At 45.5% G+C, this 19,196-nt stretch overlaps 1 protein-coding gene across 1 annotated transcript in view; it reads left to right on the plus strand.

The window, feature by feature from the left end:
- The window catches only part of LOC142390464 (suppressor of tumorigenicity 14 protein homolog), a 31,451-nt gene extending 14,760 nt beyond the window's left edge, over positions 1 to 16,691 (plus strand). The window contains exons 8-19 of the mRNA XM_075475908.1: positions 1,107 to 1,243; positions 4,083 to 4,180; positions 4,366 to 4,466; positions 5,338 to 5,471; positions 5,783 to 5,887; positions 6,416 to 6,523; positions 6,614 to 6,730; positions 10,152 to 10,277; positions 10,354 to 10,537; positions 12,548 to 12,819; positions 13,812 to 13,948; positions 14,024 to 16,691. Coding sequence (XP_075332023.1) covers positions 1,107 to 1,243; positions 4,083 to 4,180; positions 4,366 to 4,466; positions 5,338 to 5,471; positions 5,783 to 5,887; positions 6,416 to 6,523; positions 6,614 to 6,730; positions 10,152 to 10,277; positions 10,354 to 10,537; positions 12,548 to 12,819; positions 13,812 to 13,948; positions 14,024 to 14,185 — 1,681 coding nt within the window. The 3' untranslated portion in view covers positions 14,186 to 16,691. The remainder of the gene's footprint in view (positions 1 to 1,106; positions 1,244 to 4,082; positions 4,181 to 4,365; positions 4,467 to 5,337; positions 5,472 to 5,782; positions 5,888 to 6,415; positions 6,524 to 6,613; positions 6,731 to 10,151; positions 10,278 to 10,353; positions 10,538 to 12,547; positions 12,820 to 13,811; positions 13,949 to 14,023) is intronic.
- Positions 16,692 to 19,196: the final 2,505 nt, after the last annotated feature.

The raw sequence follows: 19,196 nt of genomic DNA on the forward strand, positions 1-19,196 counted from the left end.
GTCATGGCATGTGATTTTAGTGTGGTAATTTTGGAGATACGGACCGGGATCCATTAACCCTTGTACGAAGCTATTCGGGATAACTCAGTAACTCAGCTGATGTTCAGCCAATGTCGAAAAAACTGCGGGTGGGCTACTTGGCTGGATATCACGGTTCAAATGATCCTAGGGTGAATCTACTCTGGAGTATCACTTTAAGATCTTTCTAACAAGCCCCTGATCGTCTCTGTGGGCAAATGTTAATAACCCTGTGCGTAAAGTTTGAAATGTTTTAATCAGCCTCACCTTTCCCCCGGCGCACTTCTGCACGTTACTGTATGAACACGTTGTTGTGAGTTACACAGAAACATGGGTATTTACCTTGGGGGTAATCAGAGTCCCCCACATGTGCTCCCACCACCCCAGAGAGAGCAGTGTCACCCATAGTTGCCCCGACTCAAACAGAGTCGGTCACCCCCCCACCCGCCAGTTTTGGCCACACTGCAGCGGTGGACAGCCAGTCTCCGCTTCACCTCCACCTTAATGTTTCAATTCCACGTTGATTGGGATGTACAAACGAAATGTGCTTGGATTGATGCATGTGCACAGATTCATACATCCGACGTTGGAGGGCATTTGGGTTTGAGCGTACGCCATGTTTCAGTAGGAAATCCACGCAAGTCTTTGTACATGAGGCCCCTGGAATATCTTGTTAAGTGAAAAGGTCTTGAAAACATCTTGTTTTGAGTCATATTTCACATGAAACCAGGTTTTTTTTTTTCATTTGAAGACGTTTTTAAGCTAATTTCAAGATCCCTCAAAAGTCCCAAATATCACATTTTATTTCAAGAAATCTTGACAAGCCGATTTTCACTGGTTCCATTGGCAGATTTATTTTGCTTATTTCAAGCAAAAACGTCTTTTATTTGTTGTTTTTTACTTATTTTTGGAGGGGCAATTTTTTCCAGTGCAGCTGGACTCGTGTTCTGAGTGTTTGTTTCCAGCTGATGTATAAATGTTCAGTTTTATCAGAGCTAAAGAACGTCAGCCTGTCAGATAGGAACAGGTCGGGGGGATGCTCTGAGGCTGTAAACACTCGGTAACGCCGTCCGTCTGCCCGTCTGCAGGCAGTGCGGATACCCCCACACCTCCCTGACCTTCCTGTCGTCTGGAAACGTGATGCTGCTGACGCTCGTCACCAGCGAGGAGAAGAACTTCCCCGGCTTCAGAGCCATCTACTCGCAGGTTCCCCTGAAAGATGGAGGTGAGACGGAGTCCCAGCGGTTCTTTATGTTCCGTTAACACATTGACTACCAGCGGTTTTTACAGAATTATGTGGTAGAATCCCAGCGTTCTAAACCATTTTTTGACGTTTTTTGTACAGTCACAGCATATTATGTGATAGGGCCACTGAAACATGTTATGGCTCGTTTGAAAGCTGAGACTTTAAACTCTTTGTGGGTCCAAACTGCGTGTCTCTAGGTGGCGCCATTAGCGAGCTATCCTTAGCTAAACCAAGGCGGGTATCCACCAAAATCAACAACAAACTGAGATATCGGGGCTTTTGTGAAACGTGCGCTCTTTCAGCCTGTCGCACTTTAGATACTTACATATCCGGGTCAGAGGATTTGCGTCGTGTCGCATGTTGCAAAGCTAACCTGTTCTTAAGACCGCCTCCTTAGACTTGTCGCGTGTCTTCTTCTCCTTCTTGTTGTTTGTTTATGTTACTTTACCGCCACCCTCTGGAAACCGACACGTGCGATTGGACAAAATGCGGAAATGCACAACAATCAGTGCAGCGTTATCAAAATTGTTCTTGAGTTGACGCAAAGCCATTGGCGTAATGATCAAAATGTCCAGATGATGACACCAGTTTTTGACTGCCATCTATGTCAGTTCTGTTCATCACATAATTACAAAAATCACACAGAATGTGCATTAGAATGTATAGATTCAGAATCCATAAAAAAAAAACGTATTTTTACCATGTGGGAGCCAACGCATGGGCAGTAAAAACGTAGTTTTACGTGACTTGGGAGTCAATGTGTTAATGAGGATCGGCCGGTTTGAGCTTCAGTCTGAATTAGGGCTGGGCGAGTTAACTCGTTATTACCGCGTTAACGCATTGATTATTTAACGCCGATAATTATTTTATCGCAAATTAAAGGTAGGGTAGGAGATCCTGGATTTTGAGTCCAGCGAAGCTGCTTTTTGAAAATACACAGGTAAAAAGTCCCAACCCTTTTCTTCACTTTCCCCCGAAGGCACGCCTCTAGAGAACATGAACGCGCACGAGCACGAAGGTGCACGAGCGCTGTTCTGACAGCAAGCATCGATCGTTGCCGTATTTAGTATTTAGTTTATGCTAACTATACATTTAATGATGCTAGGTGCTAGCCAAGCTGGCTCTAGTTTAGCTTCCTGCCAAGCTTCGTTCACGGAGCAGGGTACGCGCACAGGGGGAAGGAGGGGGAGGGGGAGGGAGGAGCAGATTGCAGTTTGATAGATGGCATCAGTATCCAATCATTGTGAACGGTCTGTTCACAATGATTGGATACTGTTTTTCCTAGATTGTACGTTCTAGAGGCCACTAAAACTTTTCATATTTGTGTCAAAACTTTTAATTAATTGGTTGCAATGGGGGTGTGAAGAGTATTTCAAGCAATATGTAAAAAAATGTTCCAGAAAAAGATCCCCTACCCCGCCTTTGACGCATTTTTAAAAAAATTTTAATTAAAAAAAAAAATCTTTTAGGGGGCTTTTGTGCCTTTAATGGATAGGAAAGTTCAGAGAGGCACGCAGCACAGGGCCGTCCGATGCCGGACTGGAACCGGGGCCAGCTGCAGCGAGGACTGTAGCCTCTGTACATGGGGCGGCTGCTCAGCCCACTACGCCACAAACCACCCCTGTTTTATTATTTATTTTATTATTGTAAAAGTCTGTTGCTCACAGGCTTTTATTCTGTAAAAGTCTGTTGCTCACAAGCTTTTATTTTGTAAAAGTCTGTTGCTCACAGGCTTTTATTTTGTAAAAGTCTGTTGCTCACAGGCTTTTATTTTGTAAAAGTCTGTTGCTCACAGGCTTTTATTTAGTAAAAGTCTGTTGCTCACAGACTTTTATTCTGTAAAAGTCTGTTGCTCACAAGCTTTTATTTTGTAAAAGTCTGTTGCTCACAGGCTTTTATTTTGTAAAAGTCTGTTGCTCACAGGCTTTTATTCTGTAAAAGTCTGTTGCTCACAGGCTTTTATTTTGTAAAAGTCTGTTGCTCACAGGCTTTTATTTTGTAAAAGTCTGTTGCTCACAGGCTTTTATTCTGTAAAAGTCTGTTGCTCACAGGCTTTTATTTTGTAAAAGTCTGTTGCTCACAGGCTTTTATTTTGTAAAAGTCTGTTGCTCACAGGCTTTTATTTTGTAAAAGTCTGCTGCTCACAGGCTTTTATTTTGTAAAAGTCTGTTGCTCACAGGCTTTTATTCTGTAAAAGTCTGTTGCTCACAGGCTTTTATTTTGTAAAAGTCTGTTGCTCACAGGCTTTTATTCTGTAAAAGTCTGCTGCTCACAGGCTTTTATTCTGTAAAAGTCTGTTGCTCACAGGCTTTTATTTTGTAAAAGTCTGTTGCTCACAGGCTTTTATTCTGTAAAAGTCTGTTGCTCACAAGCTTTTATTTTGTAAAAGTCTGTTGCTCACAGGCTTTTATTTTGTAAAAGTCTGTTGCTCACAGGCTTTTATTCTGTAAAAGTCTGCTGCCGTCTGCTGTGGAACAGGAAAAGAAAGTAATCGGCGGATCCACCAAACATGGAGAAGGGTACGGAACTTTTACTCGGCCATTTTCATTTTAAAGTTCTTCCAGACGGCAGAGTCGACAGAACCAAAGTCATCTGTAAACTAATGCTAAAAGCTATACGCTACTTTTGGATTCATTTTTGGATTCTGCGTACAAATGCGATTAATCGTGATTAATCAGGGAAATCATGTGATTAATTAGATTAAACTTTTTAATCGTTGCCCAGCCCTATTCTAAATATCTTTGAACATCGCCTCAGACAGAATGGCAGCAGTCTGCGGAGGATCTAACGTTCCTTATAAACTGTTTTTGGTGTTCAGAGTGTGGAGGAACACTGACGGCCGACAGAGGCTCCTTCTCCTCTCCGTTCTTTCCTTCTAACTACCCTCCACGGACCTCATGCGTCTGGAACATCGAGGTAAGTTAGAAGTCCTCGAGCAGCTGATCGGGAGGCTATTCTGTTAAAGTTAAAAGCTGATTTCCTGCGTATTTATGGAAATGTCCAGTGTTGGTGGAGGTAAATGGACCCGCAGAACAGAGCTAGCCTGAGTGCTAATTATGTTGCTTCATTCAGTTAACTCTGTCGTCATTTTTCTTCTTCAGGTCCCGAACGAAAAGTTTTTGAAGGTTCAGTTCATGAAGTTCTCGGTGGGGAATCAGAGCAAAGAGTGTCCTGGGGATTACGTGGAAGTGAACGATGACAGGTGAGGAAGCTGTGTTCACTCTTTGTCTGGACTTCCTGCCTTCGGACGGCGGCTGATGCATGAAGGCTTTGAAGAATGAAGGTGTTTTCCCTCCAGTTCTCTCATGTATTGGAGTTCTTTGAGTCAGTCGATTGATTTTTAATGAGTTCAGAGATGTTGAAATGTGTGTTTTGCAGTTTTTCCTGCATAAGGAAGCTACAACACACTAACTTAGTGAAGAAAACTGTGGCGACTTTGACTTAATTATTTGTTTTGGTTCAAAATAAATGTTCATAGAGCTGAAGATCTTTATGACGTCTTACGGCCTCAGGTACACAGCTCACAGTCCTCTTTCTGATCAGGATCTTTGTTAGGATGAGAAACTTCCTGCTTGTGGAGTACCTCAAGGTTCTATTCTGGGGTCCATTTTATTTGCTTTTTATTTGCTCCCTTTGGGCTCGATCTTCTTAAACTCAAAGTCTAATTTCACGAAGAGTTAATCTTCTATTCCCTCAGAGGGTTTCCACAACAAACGCCTGCAGGAGGAAATAATGGGGTTGGTTTTGGTTTCAAGACTAAACAACTAACAAAAAATGTGGTCATCCGTCCAGAACAGCTGCAGAGCCCAGGAACTGGAACCTTAGTTTATCTCGAGGTTCTTTTTATTTTATTTCCTTTTCTGTTTGTTTTTTGGACCCATTCTTTCTGTTTTTATATTTCAACAGCTAATCTATAAATATATATATTTCCTTTATAAATCAACTGGATTTGAGTCGAATCATCAAATGTTGGGTTCTCATCAGAAGAAGCGACTCCAGCTCGATCTGTTTGGGGCTGATTTAACCTTCAATATTCTGCCCTCTCAGTGGAAATATGTGTGTGTGTGTTGCAGATTGTGTGGCAGGAAGTTAAAAAACACAGTCATCACCACAAAAAGCAACAAGATGACCATCAGGTTTAACTCCGACGCATCCTACGTGGACGAGGGTTTCATCGCCGAGTACGAAGCTTTTGTCCCGACCGATCGTAAGCCGACCATCTTTTCACATGTTTCACCCCATCAGAGTTTGGACTGCTTTTGTGTTGACTGTGTCAGCTGCGTTTGAATAAAGCTCCAAATCCGAAGCTTGAGTTTCAAAACTTAATCACATTTTAACTCCTGATTTAATCTGATTTCATCTTTTGTTCTTATTTCTTTCTTTTTTGTTTAAAATTTAAATCATGCTTTTTATTTCTACTGTTTTAATGTCTCTGTAAAGCACTTAGAATCGCCTTGTAGATGAATTTTGCTGCACAAATAAAGTTGCCTTGCCTTTTCCTGCGGCGTTGTTGCTCAGCTTGTCCCGGGAGGTTCCGCTGCAGAAACAACCTGTGCATCAACTCGACCCTGCAGTGCGACGGCTGGAACGACTGCGGAGACAACGGCGACGAGGTGGACTGCGGTGAGTCCACGTCCTCCCGCGGCCCGTCGGCGTGTCGCTGACGGCAAACAACGTGACGCTGTCTGTTTGCTGTGTGTGTCCTGAGCTCCCTTCACTGCCTCCCTGCCGGCTGTCGGGTGAAATTTAAGGTTTTATTGATTGTTTTTAACTCCATGGGCCCGTCTTATTTAAGTGAGCTGCTGCAGCCCAACACTCCACTCAGAGCATTGAGGTCAGCTGACCCGCTCCTGTTGGCTGTTCCCAAAGCCAAAGACCAGAGCTGATGGAGGTGATGGAGCACCCAGAGGGTGGAGCAGCCTCCCGTCGGCTGTCAGCTCCTCTCAGTCTTTAGTCTTCAGTTCCAATCCAGACTGAAAACTACTTTTATCATTATTGTTACTTTTATTGTTATTTTATGTGATGGAGTCATTCTCATTGCTTTTATTGATGACTCTCTTGTGATGCAGTTGCTGTTGTGAAGCACTTTGGTCAGCTGAAGCTGTTTTAATGTGCTATATGAATAAATATTGAATTGAATTGTGTGCCCAGAGTGCGAGCAGTCCCAGTTTAAGTGTAAGAACGGCCTCTGCAAACCGAAGTTGTGGAGGTGCGACCGCTCTGACGACTGCGGTGACAACAGCGACGAGGAGAACTGTGGTGGGTTCCTCTGGAAGTTAAACCGGCCTCCGGGTCGCAGTCCACTCTCTGGTGAAGATCTCACAGCTTGGCCGTTTCTTTTCTTTGCAGGTAAATGCGCAGACGGAGAGTTTTCCTGCAAAAACGGTCGCTGCGTCTCCAAGATGCGGAAATGTGACGGAAAAGACGACTGCGGGGACGGATCCGATGAGTCAAAGTGTGAGAGATGTAAGAAACATCTCCTGAACGCACCGACAGAACACCAGAGGCTTCCAGCTGCTGCCTGTTTTACATTAAACACAGAACACCAGAGGCTTCCAGCTGCTGCATGTTTTACATTAAACACAGAACACCAGAGGCTTCCAGCTGCTGCATGTTTTACATTAAACACAGAACACCAGAGGCTTCCAGCTGCTGCCTGTTTTACATTAAACACAGAACACCAGAGGCTTCAGAAGGTTAAATGAAACGGGGTCAGAAGGTTAAATGAAACGGGGTCAGAAGGTTAAGTGAAACGGGGTCAGAAGGTTAAACGAAACGGGGTCAGAAGGTTAAACGAAACGGGGTCAGAAGGTTAAACGAAACGGGGTCAGAAGGTTAAACGAAACGGGGTCAGAAGGTTAAACGAAACGGGTTCAGAAGGTTAAACGAAACGGGGTCAGAAGGTGAAATGAAATGGGGTCAGAAGGTGAAGTGAAACGGGGTCAGAAGGTGAAACGAAACGGGGTCAGAAGGTGAAACGAAACGGGGTCAGAAGGTGAAACGAAACGGGGTCAGAAGGTTAAACGAAACGGGGTCAGAAGGTGAAACGAAATGGGGTCAGAAGGTGAAACGAAACGGGGTCAGAAGGTGAAACGAAACGGGGTCAGAAGGTGAAACGAAACGGGGTCAGAAGGTGAAACGAAACGGGGTCAGAAGGTGAAGTGAAACGGGGTCAGAAGGTTAAACGAAACGGGGTCAGAAGGTGAAGTGAAACGGGGTCAGAAGGTTAAACGAAACGGGGTCAGAAGGTTAAGTGAAACGGGGTCAGAAGGTTAAACGAAACGGGGTCAGAAGGTTAAGTGAAACGGGGTCAGAAGGTTAAGCGAAACGGGGTCAGAAGGTTAAGCGAAACGGGGTCAGAAGGTTAAGCGAAACGGGGTCAGAAGGTTAAGCGAAACGGGGTCAGAAGGTTAAGCGAAACGGGGTCAGAAGGTTAAGCGAAACGGGGTCAGAAGGTTAAACGAAACGGGGTCAGAAGGTTAAACGAAACGGGGTCAGAAGGTGAAACGAAACGGGGTCAGAAGGTGAAACGAAACGGGGTCAGAAGGTGAAGTGAAACGGGGTCAGAAGGTTAAACGAAACGGGGTCAGAAGGTGAAGTGAAACGGGGTCAGAAGGTTAAACGAAACGGGGTCAGAAGGTTAAGTGAAACGGGGTCAGAAGGTTAAACGAAACGGGGTCAGAAGGTTAAGTGAAACGGGGTCAGAAGGTGAAGCGAAACGGGGTCAGAAGGTGAAGTGAAACGGGGTCAGAAGGTGAAGTGAAACGGGGTCAGAAGGTGAAGTGAAACGGGGTCAGAAGGTTAAACGAAACGGGGTCAGAAGGTTAAGCGAAACGGGGTCAGAAGGTTAAGCGAAACGGGGTCAGAAGGTGAAGCGAAACGGGGTCAGAAGGTGAAGCGAAACGGGGTCAGAAGGTGAAGCGAAACGGGGTCAGAAGGTGAAGCGAAACGGGGTCAGAAGGTTAAACGAAACGGGGTCAGAAGGTTAAGCGAAACGGGGTCAGAAGGTTAAGCGAAACGGGGTCAGAAGGTTAAACGAAACGGGGTCAGAAGGTGAAGTGAAACGGGGTCAGAAGGTTAAACGAAACGGGGTCAGAAGGTGAAGTGAAACGGGGTCAGAAGGTTAAACGAAACGGGGTCAGAAGGTTAAGTGAAACGGGGTCAGAAGGTTAAACGAAACGGGGTCAGAAGGTTAAGTGAAACGGGGTCAGAAGGTTAAGCGAAACGGGGTCAGAAGGTTAAGCGAAACGGGGTCAGAAGGTGAAGCGAAACGGGGTCAGAAGGTGAAGCGAAACGGGGTCAGAAGGTTAAGCGAAACGGGGTCAGAAGGTTAAGCGAAACGGGGTCAGAAGGTTAAGCGAAACGGGGTCAGAAGGTTAAGCGAAACGGGGTCAGAAGGTGAAACGAAACGGGGTCAGAAGGTTAAGCGAAACGGGGTCAGAAGGTTAAGCGAAACGGGGTCAGAAGGTTAAACGAAACGGGGTCAGAAGGTGAAGCGAAACGGGGTCAGAAGGTTAAGCGAAACGGGGTCAGAAGGTTAAGCGAAACGGGGTCAGAAGGTGAAGCGAAACGGGGTCAGAAGGTGAAGCGAAACGGGGTCAGAAGGTGAAGCGAAACGGGGTCAGAAGGTGAAGCGAAACGGGGTCAGAAGGTGAAGCGAAACGGGGTCAGAAGGTGAAGCGAAACGGGGTCAGAAGGTTAAGCGAAACGGGGTCAGAAGGTTAAGCGAAACGGGGTCAGAAGGTGAAGCGAAACGGGGTCAGAAGGTGAAGCGAAACGGGGTCAGAAGGTGAAGCGAAACGGGGTCAGAAGGTGAAGCGAAACGGGGTCAGAAGGTGAAGCGAAACGGGGTCAGAAGGTGAAGCGAAACGGGGTCAGAAGGTTAAACGAAACGGGGTCAGAAGGTTAAGTGAAACGGGGTCAGAAGGTGAAGCGAAACGGGGTCAGAAGGTTAAACGAAACGGGGTCAGAAGGTGAAGCGAAACGGGGTCAGAAGGTTAAGCGAAACGGGGTCAGAAGGTGAAGCGAAACGGGGTCAGAAGGTGAAGCGAAACGGGGTCAGAAGGTGAAACGAAACGGGGTCAGAAGGTTAAGCGAAACGGGGTCAGAAGGTTAAGCGAAACGGGGTCAGAAGGTTAAGCGAAACGGGGTCAGAAGGTTAAACGAAACGGGGTCAGAAGGTTAAGCGAAACGGGGTCAGAAGGTTAAGCGAAACGGGGTCAGAAGGTGAAACGAAACGGGGTCAGAAGGTGAAACGAAACGGGGTCAGAAGGTGAAGCGAAACGGGGTCAGAAGGTGAAGCGAAACGGGGTCAGAAGGTGAAGCGAAACGGGGTCAGAAGGTGAAGCGAAACGGGGTCAGAAGGTGAAGCGAAACGGGGTCAGAAGGTGAAGCGAAACGGGGTCAGAAGGTGAAGCGAAACGGGGTCAGAAGGTTAAGCGAAACGGGGTCAGAAGGTGAAGCGAAACGGGGTCAGAAGGTGAAGCGAAACGGGGTCAGAAGGTTAAGCGAAACGGGGTCAGAAGGTTAAGCGAAACGGGGTCAGAAGGTGAAGCGAAACGGGGTCAGAAGGTGAAGCGAAACGGGGTCAGAAGGTGAAGCGAAACGGGGTCAGAAGGTGAAGCGAAACGGGGTCAGAAGGTGAAGCGAAACGGGGTCAGAAGGTTAAGCGAAACGGGGTCAGAAGGTGAAGCGAAACGGGGTCAGAAGGTTAAGCGAAACGGGGTCAGAAGGTGAAATGAAACGGGGTCAGAAGGTTAAACGAAACGGGGTCAGAAGGTTAAATATTTGAAGAATGAAGCTGCCGTCAGGTGACCAAACATTTCAGTCCTATATTTCCCATCATGCTTCATTAGATCCTGCCTGAAACTCACCTGTTGTCTTTCAGCTCTGCTGCTGCCGCAGTGCTCTGCGTTCACCTTCCGCTGCACCGATAAACGCTGCATCAGTAAAATGAACCCAGAGTGTGACGGACCGCTGGACTGCGAGGACGGCTCCGACGAGGCCGACTGCCGTACGTTACCCACACACACTGGGACACGCCCAGCGGGCTCCGTCTGCGTGCTCACCTTTGTGTGGTTGTTTTTCAGAGTGCGGGATGAGGCCGTTCCAGAGCTCCCGCATCGTGGGCGGTCAGGCGTCCCAGGTGGGCGAGTGGCCCTGGCAGGTCAGCCTCCACATCAAAGGAATGGGCCACGTGTGCGGAGCGTCCGTGTTGAACAGCCGCTGGCTGCTGACCGCCGCCCACTGCGTCCAGGACAGCGAATCACAAAAGTACGCCGTTACACCCCGTGACACTCTGTTACACCCCGTTAAAATCCGTTACACCCAATTACAACTCGTTACACCCCGTTACACTCCCCTACAGCCCGTTAAAATCTGTTACACCCAATTACAACTCGTTACACCCCGTTACACTCCCCTACAGCCCGTTAAAATCTGTTACACCCCCGTTACACCCCGTTACCCCTGGTTACACCCCGTTACAATCCGTTACACAATCCGTTGCAGCCGCTGGCTGCTGACCGCCACCCACTGCGTCCAGGACAGCGAATCACACAAGTACGCCGTTACACCCCGTTACACTCTGTTACAACCCGTTACAATCTGTTACACCCCGTTACAATCTGTTACACCCCGTTACAATCTGTTACACCCCGTTACAACCGGTTACACCCCATTACAATCCGTTACAATCCGTTACACCCCGTTACAATCTGTTACACCCCGTTACACTCCCCTACAGCCCGTTAAAATCTGTTACACTCCGTTACAATCTGTTACACCCCGTTACAATCTGTTACACCCCGTTACACTCCCCTACAGCCCGTTAAAATCTGTTACAATCCGTTACAATCCGTTACACCCCGTTACAACCGGTTACAATCTGTTACACCCCGTTACAATCTGTTACACCCCGTTACAATCTGTTACACCCCGTTACAACCGGTTACACCCCGTTACAATCCGTTACACCCCGTTACAATCTGTTACACCCCGTTACACTCCCCTACAGCCCGTTAAAATCTGTTACACTCCGTTACAATCTGTTACACCCCGTTACAATCTGTTACACCCCGTTACACTCCCCTACAGCCCGTTAAAATCTGTTACAATCCGTTACACCCCGTTACAATCTGTTACACCCCGTTACACTCCCCTACAGCCCGTTAAAATCTGTTACACTCCGTTACAGTCCGTTACACCCCGTTACAATCTGTTACACCCCGTTACACTCCCCAACAGCCCGTTAAAATCTGTTACACCCCGTTACACTCCCCTACAGCCCGTTAAAATCTGTTACACTCCGTTACAATCCGTTACACCCCGTTACAATCCGTTACACCCCGTTACAATCTGTTACACCCCGTTACAATCTGTTACACCCCGTTACAATCTGTTAAAACACGTTACAATCGTTACACCCCATTACAATCTGTTACACCCCATTACAATCGTTACACCCCGTTACAATCTGTTACACCCCGTTACAATCTGTTAAAACACGTTACAATCGTTACACCCCATTACAATCTGTTACACCCCATTACAATCGTTACACCCCGTTACAATCTGTTACACCCCGTTACAATCTGTTACACCCCGTTACAGTCCGTTACACCCCGTTACACCCCGTTACAATCTGTTAAAACACGTTACAATCGTTACACCCCATTACAATCGTTACACCCCGTTACAATCGTTACACCCCGTTACAATCTGTTACACCCCGTTACAGTCCGTTACACCCCGTTACAATCTGTTACACCCCGTTACAATCTGTTACACCCCGTTACAATCTGTTACACCCCGTTACAATCTGTTACACCCCGTTACAGTCCGTTACACCCCGTTACAATCTGTTACACCCCGTTACAATCTGTTACACCCCGTTACAATCTGTTACACCCCGTTACAATCTGTTACACCCCCGTTACATCCGGTTACAATTTGTTACAGTCCGTTACACCCCGGTACAATCCGTTACACCCCGTTACAATCCGTTACAATCTGTTACAATCCGTTACAATCCGTTACACCCCGTTACAATCCGTTACAATCCGTTACAATCCGTTACTATCCGTTAAACCCCGTCACACCCCGTTTCACTGTTTCTGAGTTTTAATGTGATCTGAATTCTGTTGAATTTGTTGTCCTCAGTAAGTCAAAGTAAGCTGCAGTTCTGAAGTCCCGACCCGGTCCGGGCTCTGGGCAGGATTAATCCCTCCACAAACCTTCGGTCTGTGTATAAAACTGTAAACGCTTCCCTCTGTGCTGGTGCAGGTACTCTCGGCCCGACCAATGGCAGGCCTTCCTGGGGCTGCATGTGCAGGGTCAGACCAATGAGTGGATGGTGAAGAGGAACGTGAGGCGGATCGTGGCCCACCGGGACTACAACCCCCACACCTACGACAACGACATCGCCCTGATGGAGCTCGATGACGCGGTGGAGCTGAACCAGTACATCTGGCCCATCTGCCTGCCCTCCTCCACCTACGACTTCCCAGCAGGCCAAGAGGCTTGGATCACCGGCTGGGGCACCACTTCAGAGGGAGGTGAGGCCTCCTGAAGGCGGCTTTACTCGGTGTGTCGGAGGACATGATGCTGCGGCGTGTTTTTAACTAGGGCTGGGCAACGATTAAAATGTTTAATCTGATTAATCACATGATTTCCCTGATTAATCACGATTAATCTCATTTGTACGCAGAATCCAAAAATGAATCCAAAAGTAGCGTATAGCTTTTAGCATTTAGCTTTATTTTAAATGTGCTGCCATATGAATGAAAGTGCCATAACATTTGTTGTGCAAACACACTTTTAACATCAGCATCTTTCTGTAGTTTTTATGTAGAAGCCTCGCTCCACTGTCTGTTTCCTTGAATGACTTGCTGCTATCAGTTGTGTGTTTTGCCTTTAAGTGATATTTTAGACTGGAACTACTACGCTGAGAAGACAATTCAACTTGGCAGAGTTTACAGATGACTTTGGTTCTGTCGACTCCGCCGTCTGGAAGAACTTTAACATGAAAATGGCCGAGTAAAAGTTCCGTACCCTTCTCCATGTTTGGTGGATCCGCCGATTACTTTCTTTTCCTGTTCCACAGCAGACAGCAACAGACTTTTACAGAATAAAAGCCTGTGAGCAGCAGACTTTTACAAAATAAAAGCCTGTGAGCAGCAGACTTTTACAAAATAAAAGCCTGTGAGCAGCAGACTTTTACAAAATAAAAGCCTGTGAGCAACAGACCTTTACAAAATAAAAGCCTGTGAGCAACAGACTTTTACAATAAAATAAATAATAAAACCTGCGTAAATGCACGATAAAATATTTATCTGCGTTTAATAATAACGAGTTAACTCGCCCGGCCGTGCTGCTAACTGATGACTTGCGTTCCCATGACTACATCAGATCATGGCGGGATGCCTTCCTGGGTCCATACCTCTGATTTTCTTTTCACCCCAGAGTTGTAATAAATGAGCTTCCTCAGCAGTTGGTGCCATCAGACGTGTGTAGCATGAGTTCAGCTGGAGCCCGTGTTGTGTTGCAGGGGTCAAAGCGAGCGTCCTGCAGAAGGCGGCGGTCCGGATCATCAACAGCACGGTGTGTAACGACCTGATGACCGACGAGGTCACGGACCGGATGCTGTGCGCCGGCGTGCTGAAAGGGGGCGTGGACGCCTGCCAGGTAGATCCCAGCGACACGTCTGCACGCGCTCAGTGCGGCTCTGTGGGTCCTAACCGCTCCCATCCTCTCTGACAGGGCGACTCCGGCGGGCCGCTGTCCGTCACCAACCCCAGTGGGCGGGTCTTCCTGGCGGGCGTGGTGAGCTGGGGCGAAGGCTGCGCCCACAGGAACAAGGCCGGCATCTACACCCGGGTCACAGAGTTCCGCGGCTGGATAAAGGAGCAGAGCGGCGTGTAGGGAGGCGTGGCCTCTCCAGCTGTTTCAGCATCTGGACTCTGAACACACCTCATTTTACACTTTTCATGTTCATGGTTTGGTTTGTTTATCGGTCAAAGTGAAAAAGCAGCAGAAGCTGAGATCAGATCTGTATTTAACTCTTTTATTTTAAGGTAAGCGGTGCGAAACACAAGCGTTAATCTGAAGGATTTTAGGGAAGCTGCTCTCAGCATCTTTCATCTTTAACCAGCTACTCAGGGAGGACCGCAGAATATTCTCAGGGAAACTTTATCTAAAATCATCTCAGTTTACTGACTTTCAAACCTCAGGGTTACAGATCACAGACGGTTCGATACGATCACCTGATGGCGGCGGCTGTAGTGGCATCATTATGAGATCAGAGGAACATTAGACTCCACTTTAGGTTTACCTTTAAAAGAACAGACTAATGAGAAGTCTCTGTTCGGCCTTTCGGCTCTTCAACGATAAAGTTCTGACATTTTGTTTTATTTTGGACTTCACGCTTAGAGACCAAAGCAAGAAGGAACCAAGCTGCTGGTCCTGAATCAGCCGACATCAGGCGCTTTGACTCAGTGTGTGAGGCACCATGTGGGGTCACATGGCCCTGAAAGGATCGGATTATTGGCTAAATTACAATCAGACTGAGTTATTAAGTGCATGTAGACACCTTAATCTGACTAAGAACTGGATCGGATGGGATTCAGACCCCGAGATAACTGGGTTGAAAGTCACTCTAAACCTGCTTGTAGACGCTGAAGCACGTGGTGATTCAGACTTTGCGTTCTGCGCATGCTCCAGATGTTTTCCCGGGGTCGTGACCCGGAAGTCAAAGGAGACGATATTCCTGTTGTTGTCGCCGTCAGAAAGAAACAAACAACGCGATGGAGAATGCTCCGTTGGGCATCGAGTTTGTGCAACAAGCAGCTCATCACAGACCAAATGTAGAGGGACGTAGCTTCATCTGGCTCTGCGTTCTCCATCTTTCTCCAATGCCTGAGTTTGTTGTTGTTGGTGGTGGTGAAGAGGTCAACAGGAAGTGGCTCTATTAGCAACAGCTGGAATGGGTACAGCGCCACCTATCATACCGGGGTATGACACGCTTTGTGCCTCTGATCCCATTCATTCACCGCCACATATCCAAGGATAACTGGAAAGAGCTGTTCCTGTGAAACAGTGAGAATGCTTATGAGCTGAATGGGGATAGCTGAAAATAGTTCAATATTAGCAGTAAAAACTGTTGCTGAGGTGTTGGTTGAAGGGATTTTGTGATTTTTGTGTTCTACCAAACTTAACATTGGAGTTAGTCAGAGAATTTGAGAGGTTGATCTCGGTTCAAGGCTCATAGCTGAAATTCTGTAAATGTGAGCTCTTTAGTAGTTACATTGGCTGAAAGAGGACAATGTTTCCTACATTTTAAGGTATAATTTGTTTCTCTAAGTTAAACTGTGTGAAAGTTAGAGGAATTTGTTTGAAAAAACTGAAAAATTTGAAACTTATCAGCACGCACTCAACTGTGTGCTCATTCATAAAAATCAAGAAGGAGCAAAATGTTCATGTTTTTGAAACTATCATATTTCAAAATTGGCTGAAGATTTGAAAAAGCTGAAACAATTGGTAATACCTGAATGTCTTGTGACCCATTTAAAGTTTGAATGGTGTCTCTAGCTGAAAGCATGCAGGAGTAGTTAGGCTGGAAAGAGGGAGATGATTTGGAAGAGCTGAAAGCAGTTTCCATTCATTTGAATGACGGGAAAATCTGAATAAAAGTTGAATATCTTAAAAAGTGTAAAAGTTAAAAACACCAAAAATGAAAGCAGGAATCTGCTGAGGGAGCTGAACGTTTTGATGCCAAAATTGTAGAAATAGCTGAAAGTATGCAGGAGTAGTTAGATCCCAAAAACTGGCGGAATAATAAAGAGAAACAGGAATTTGCTCAACTCATTCTGATTGTAAATTAGCCAATAATCCGATCCTTTCGGTGCCATGTGACCCCACTGAGTGACACACCTGAGGTCCCACCTGTTGGCGCCCCTCAGGGGGCCCTGCGGGGAATATTATGGTCTGTGGCACTTATTAGGCTCACTCAGAGCCATCAGAACGGAGACGAAGGCCTTTCCAGTGATTTCTGAAACTCTTTAAGGTAGAACAGGACGATTCCGGCTGCGTTTGATGCTTTCTTAGTTCCGTCTGAGCGGCGCCGCCTTAAAGCCGTCCTTTTGTTACATTTCTTGTTGATATTCTGTGTGATTGTGTCTGTATTTGCAGCTTTGCTTGTGGGGATGATGGAATAGCTAATGCTGTGTTTGATGATGAAAACTGTAGTTTTACACATTTTTATGGAAAGTTAATGGTATAAACTCTGTTTCGGTCGCTGTGATTGTCCTCTCTGTTGTGTATTAACTGGATAATGTTCAGATATCTGTGGGAGGGATCATTTTACAGACTTTTTGGAAGCGCTTTCCAAACCTAAAGCACATTATGAAATACAAACTGCTGTAAACATCAACTTCATACTTTGTTTTCTTTGTTGCTTTGTGCACTAAATATGTATTTATTCCTTTATTCCTGTGTTTATCAGATGATACAAACCTTATAAAATCCATTTTAATCTGAGCCTGTAAGGCAGCAAAGGAGGAAAAACACCAGAAATGGTTTATTTAGTAAATCCTGTGCTGGCAGCTTTACAAACCACAACATAACCAGATGATCTGATGCTTTATTTTCACACGAGCGCACAGTCACAATCCAGTTCACATCTGTGGTCGCTGCAGAATGAAATATTAAGAAGAAAAGAGGAAGAACACCACAGGAAGAGAAAGCAGCGAGATGGAACATCAACACCAATAATTCTGTTCAGGTTCCAGCTGTTGGCAGCTGTGTTTGCAGCAGACGGAGGAAGTGATGCCCGTTCACACGGTTTACAGCCCGACGTGGCTGAAAGTCAAGCTGATGGCGGAACAACTGCAGCAGAACTACATCATCCAGAGGCTTCAGCATCTTGGGGCGAATCTGGTCCATCTCAGGTGTTTTACCGTTTGAGCTCCACCACCTGATGATGTCCTCATTTCATCACTTCTCCACCCGGGCCGAACACAGCCTGAAACAGAACTTTGTGCTTTTCTTTTTTCAGCTGCTGAATGGTTTGCTGGAACATCCGTGAGAAAAAATGTCTTTTGTCCTCTCTGACTTCTACCCATGACCCAGTTCTATCCTCCCTAACCAGCAGGCAGACGTGAGATTTGTTCTCATGACGTGAGCTGCGGGGTGAAAGGTTTCTCAGCCGAGCTGAAGGCGCCGGCACCCTCGGCATCAGAAATGACCACAAACTCGTGTGGTTTACTGTTTCGTTTCTCTGAACAAACTGCCACTGTACCAACACCTCCCTCACATGCCCCCACTTTATGGTTCAGGAGGAGACTAACAAATGAAAAGGTCAAATGAACGTAACCCCACACTAAGGCTGTGTTCGAAACCGCCTACAACATACTGCATACTTCATACTGCATACTGCATACTTCATACTTCATACTGCATACTTCATACTGCATACTACATACTTCATACTGCATACTTCATACTGCATACTGCATACTTCATACTTCATACTGCATACTTCATACTGCATACTACATACTTCATACTGCATACTGCATACTACATACTGCATACTTCATACTTCATACTGCATACTGCATACTACATACTTCATACTACATACTGCATACTGCATACTACATACTGCATACTTCATACTACATACTACATACTGCATACTACATACTTCATACTTCATACTACATACTGCATACTGCATACTTCATACTACATACTACATACTACATACTGCATACTACATACTGCATACTTCATACTTCATACTGCATACTACATACTGCATACTTCATACTACATACTTCATACTACATACTGCATACTGCATACTACATACTTCATACTTCATACTACATACTGCATACTACATACTGCATACTTCATACTACATACTACATACTGCATACTACATACTTCATACTGCATACTACATACTACATACTGCATACTTCATACTTCATACTACATACTTCATACTACATACTGCATACTGCATACTTCATACTACATACTGCATACTACATACTGCATACTTCATACTGCATACTACATACTGCATACTACATACTGCATACTTCATACTGCATACTACATACTACATACTGCATACTACATACTGCATACTTCATACTACATACTTCATACTACATACTGCATACTGCATACTACATACTGCATACTACATACTACATACTGCATACTACATACTTCATACTGCATACTGCATACTACATACTGCATACTTCATACTTCATACTTCATACTACATACTTCATACTACATACTGCATACTACATACTACATACTGCATACTGCATACTACATACTGCATACTGCATACTTCATACTTCATACTGCATACTACATACTGCATACTGCATACTACATACTACATACTGCATACTACATACTGCATACTACATACTGCATACTTCATACTGCATACTACATACTGCATACTACATACTTCATACTTCATACTGCATACTACATACTTCATACTGCATACTGCATACTACATACTTCATACTGCATACTGCATACTTCATACTGCATACTGCATACTACATACTGCATACTACATACTACATACTGCATACTTCATACTGCATACTACATACTGCATACTTCATACTGCATACTGCATACTTCATACTGCATACTACATACTTCATACTGCATACTGCATACTACATACTGCATACTTCATACTGCATACTACATACTGCATACTGCATACTACATACTTCATACTGCATACTGCATACTACATACTTCATACTGCATACTGCAAACTACATACTACATACTGCATACTACATACTGCATACTGCATGCTGCATACTGCAAACTACATACTGCATACTACATACTGCATACTACATACTACATACTGCAT

Source organism: Odontesthes bonariensis, chromosome 10 (assembly GCF_027942865.1).
Source record: "Odontesthes bonariensis isolate fOdoBon6 chromosome 10, fOdoBon6.hap1, whole genome shotgun sequence".
NCBI lineage: Eukaryota > Metazoa > Chordata > Actinopteri > Atheriniformes > Atherinopsidae > Odontesthes > Odontesthes bonariensis.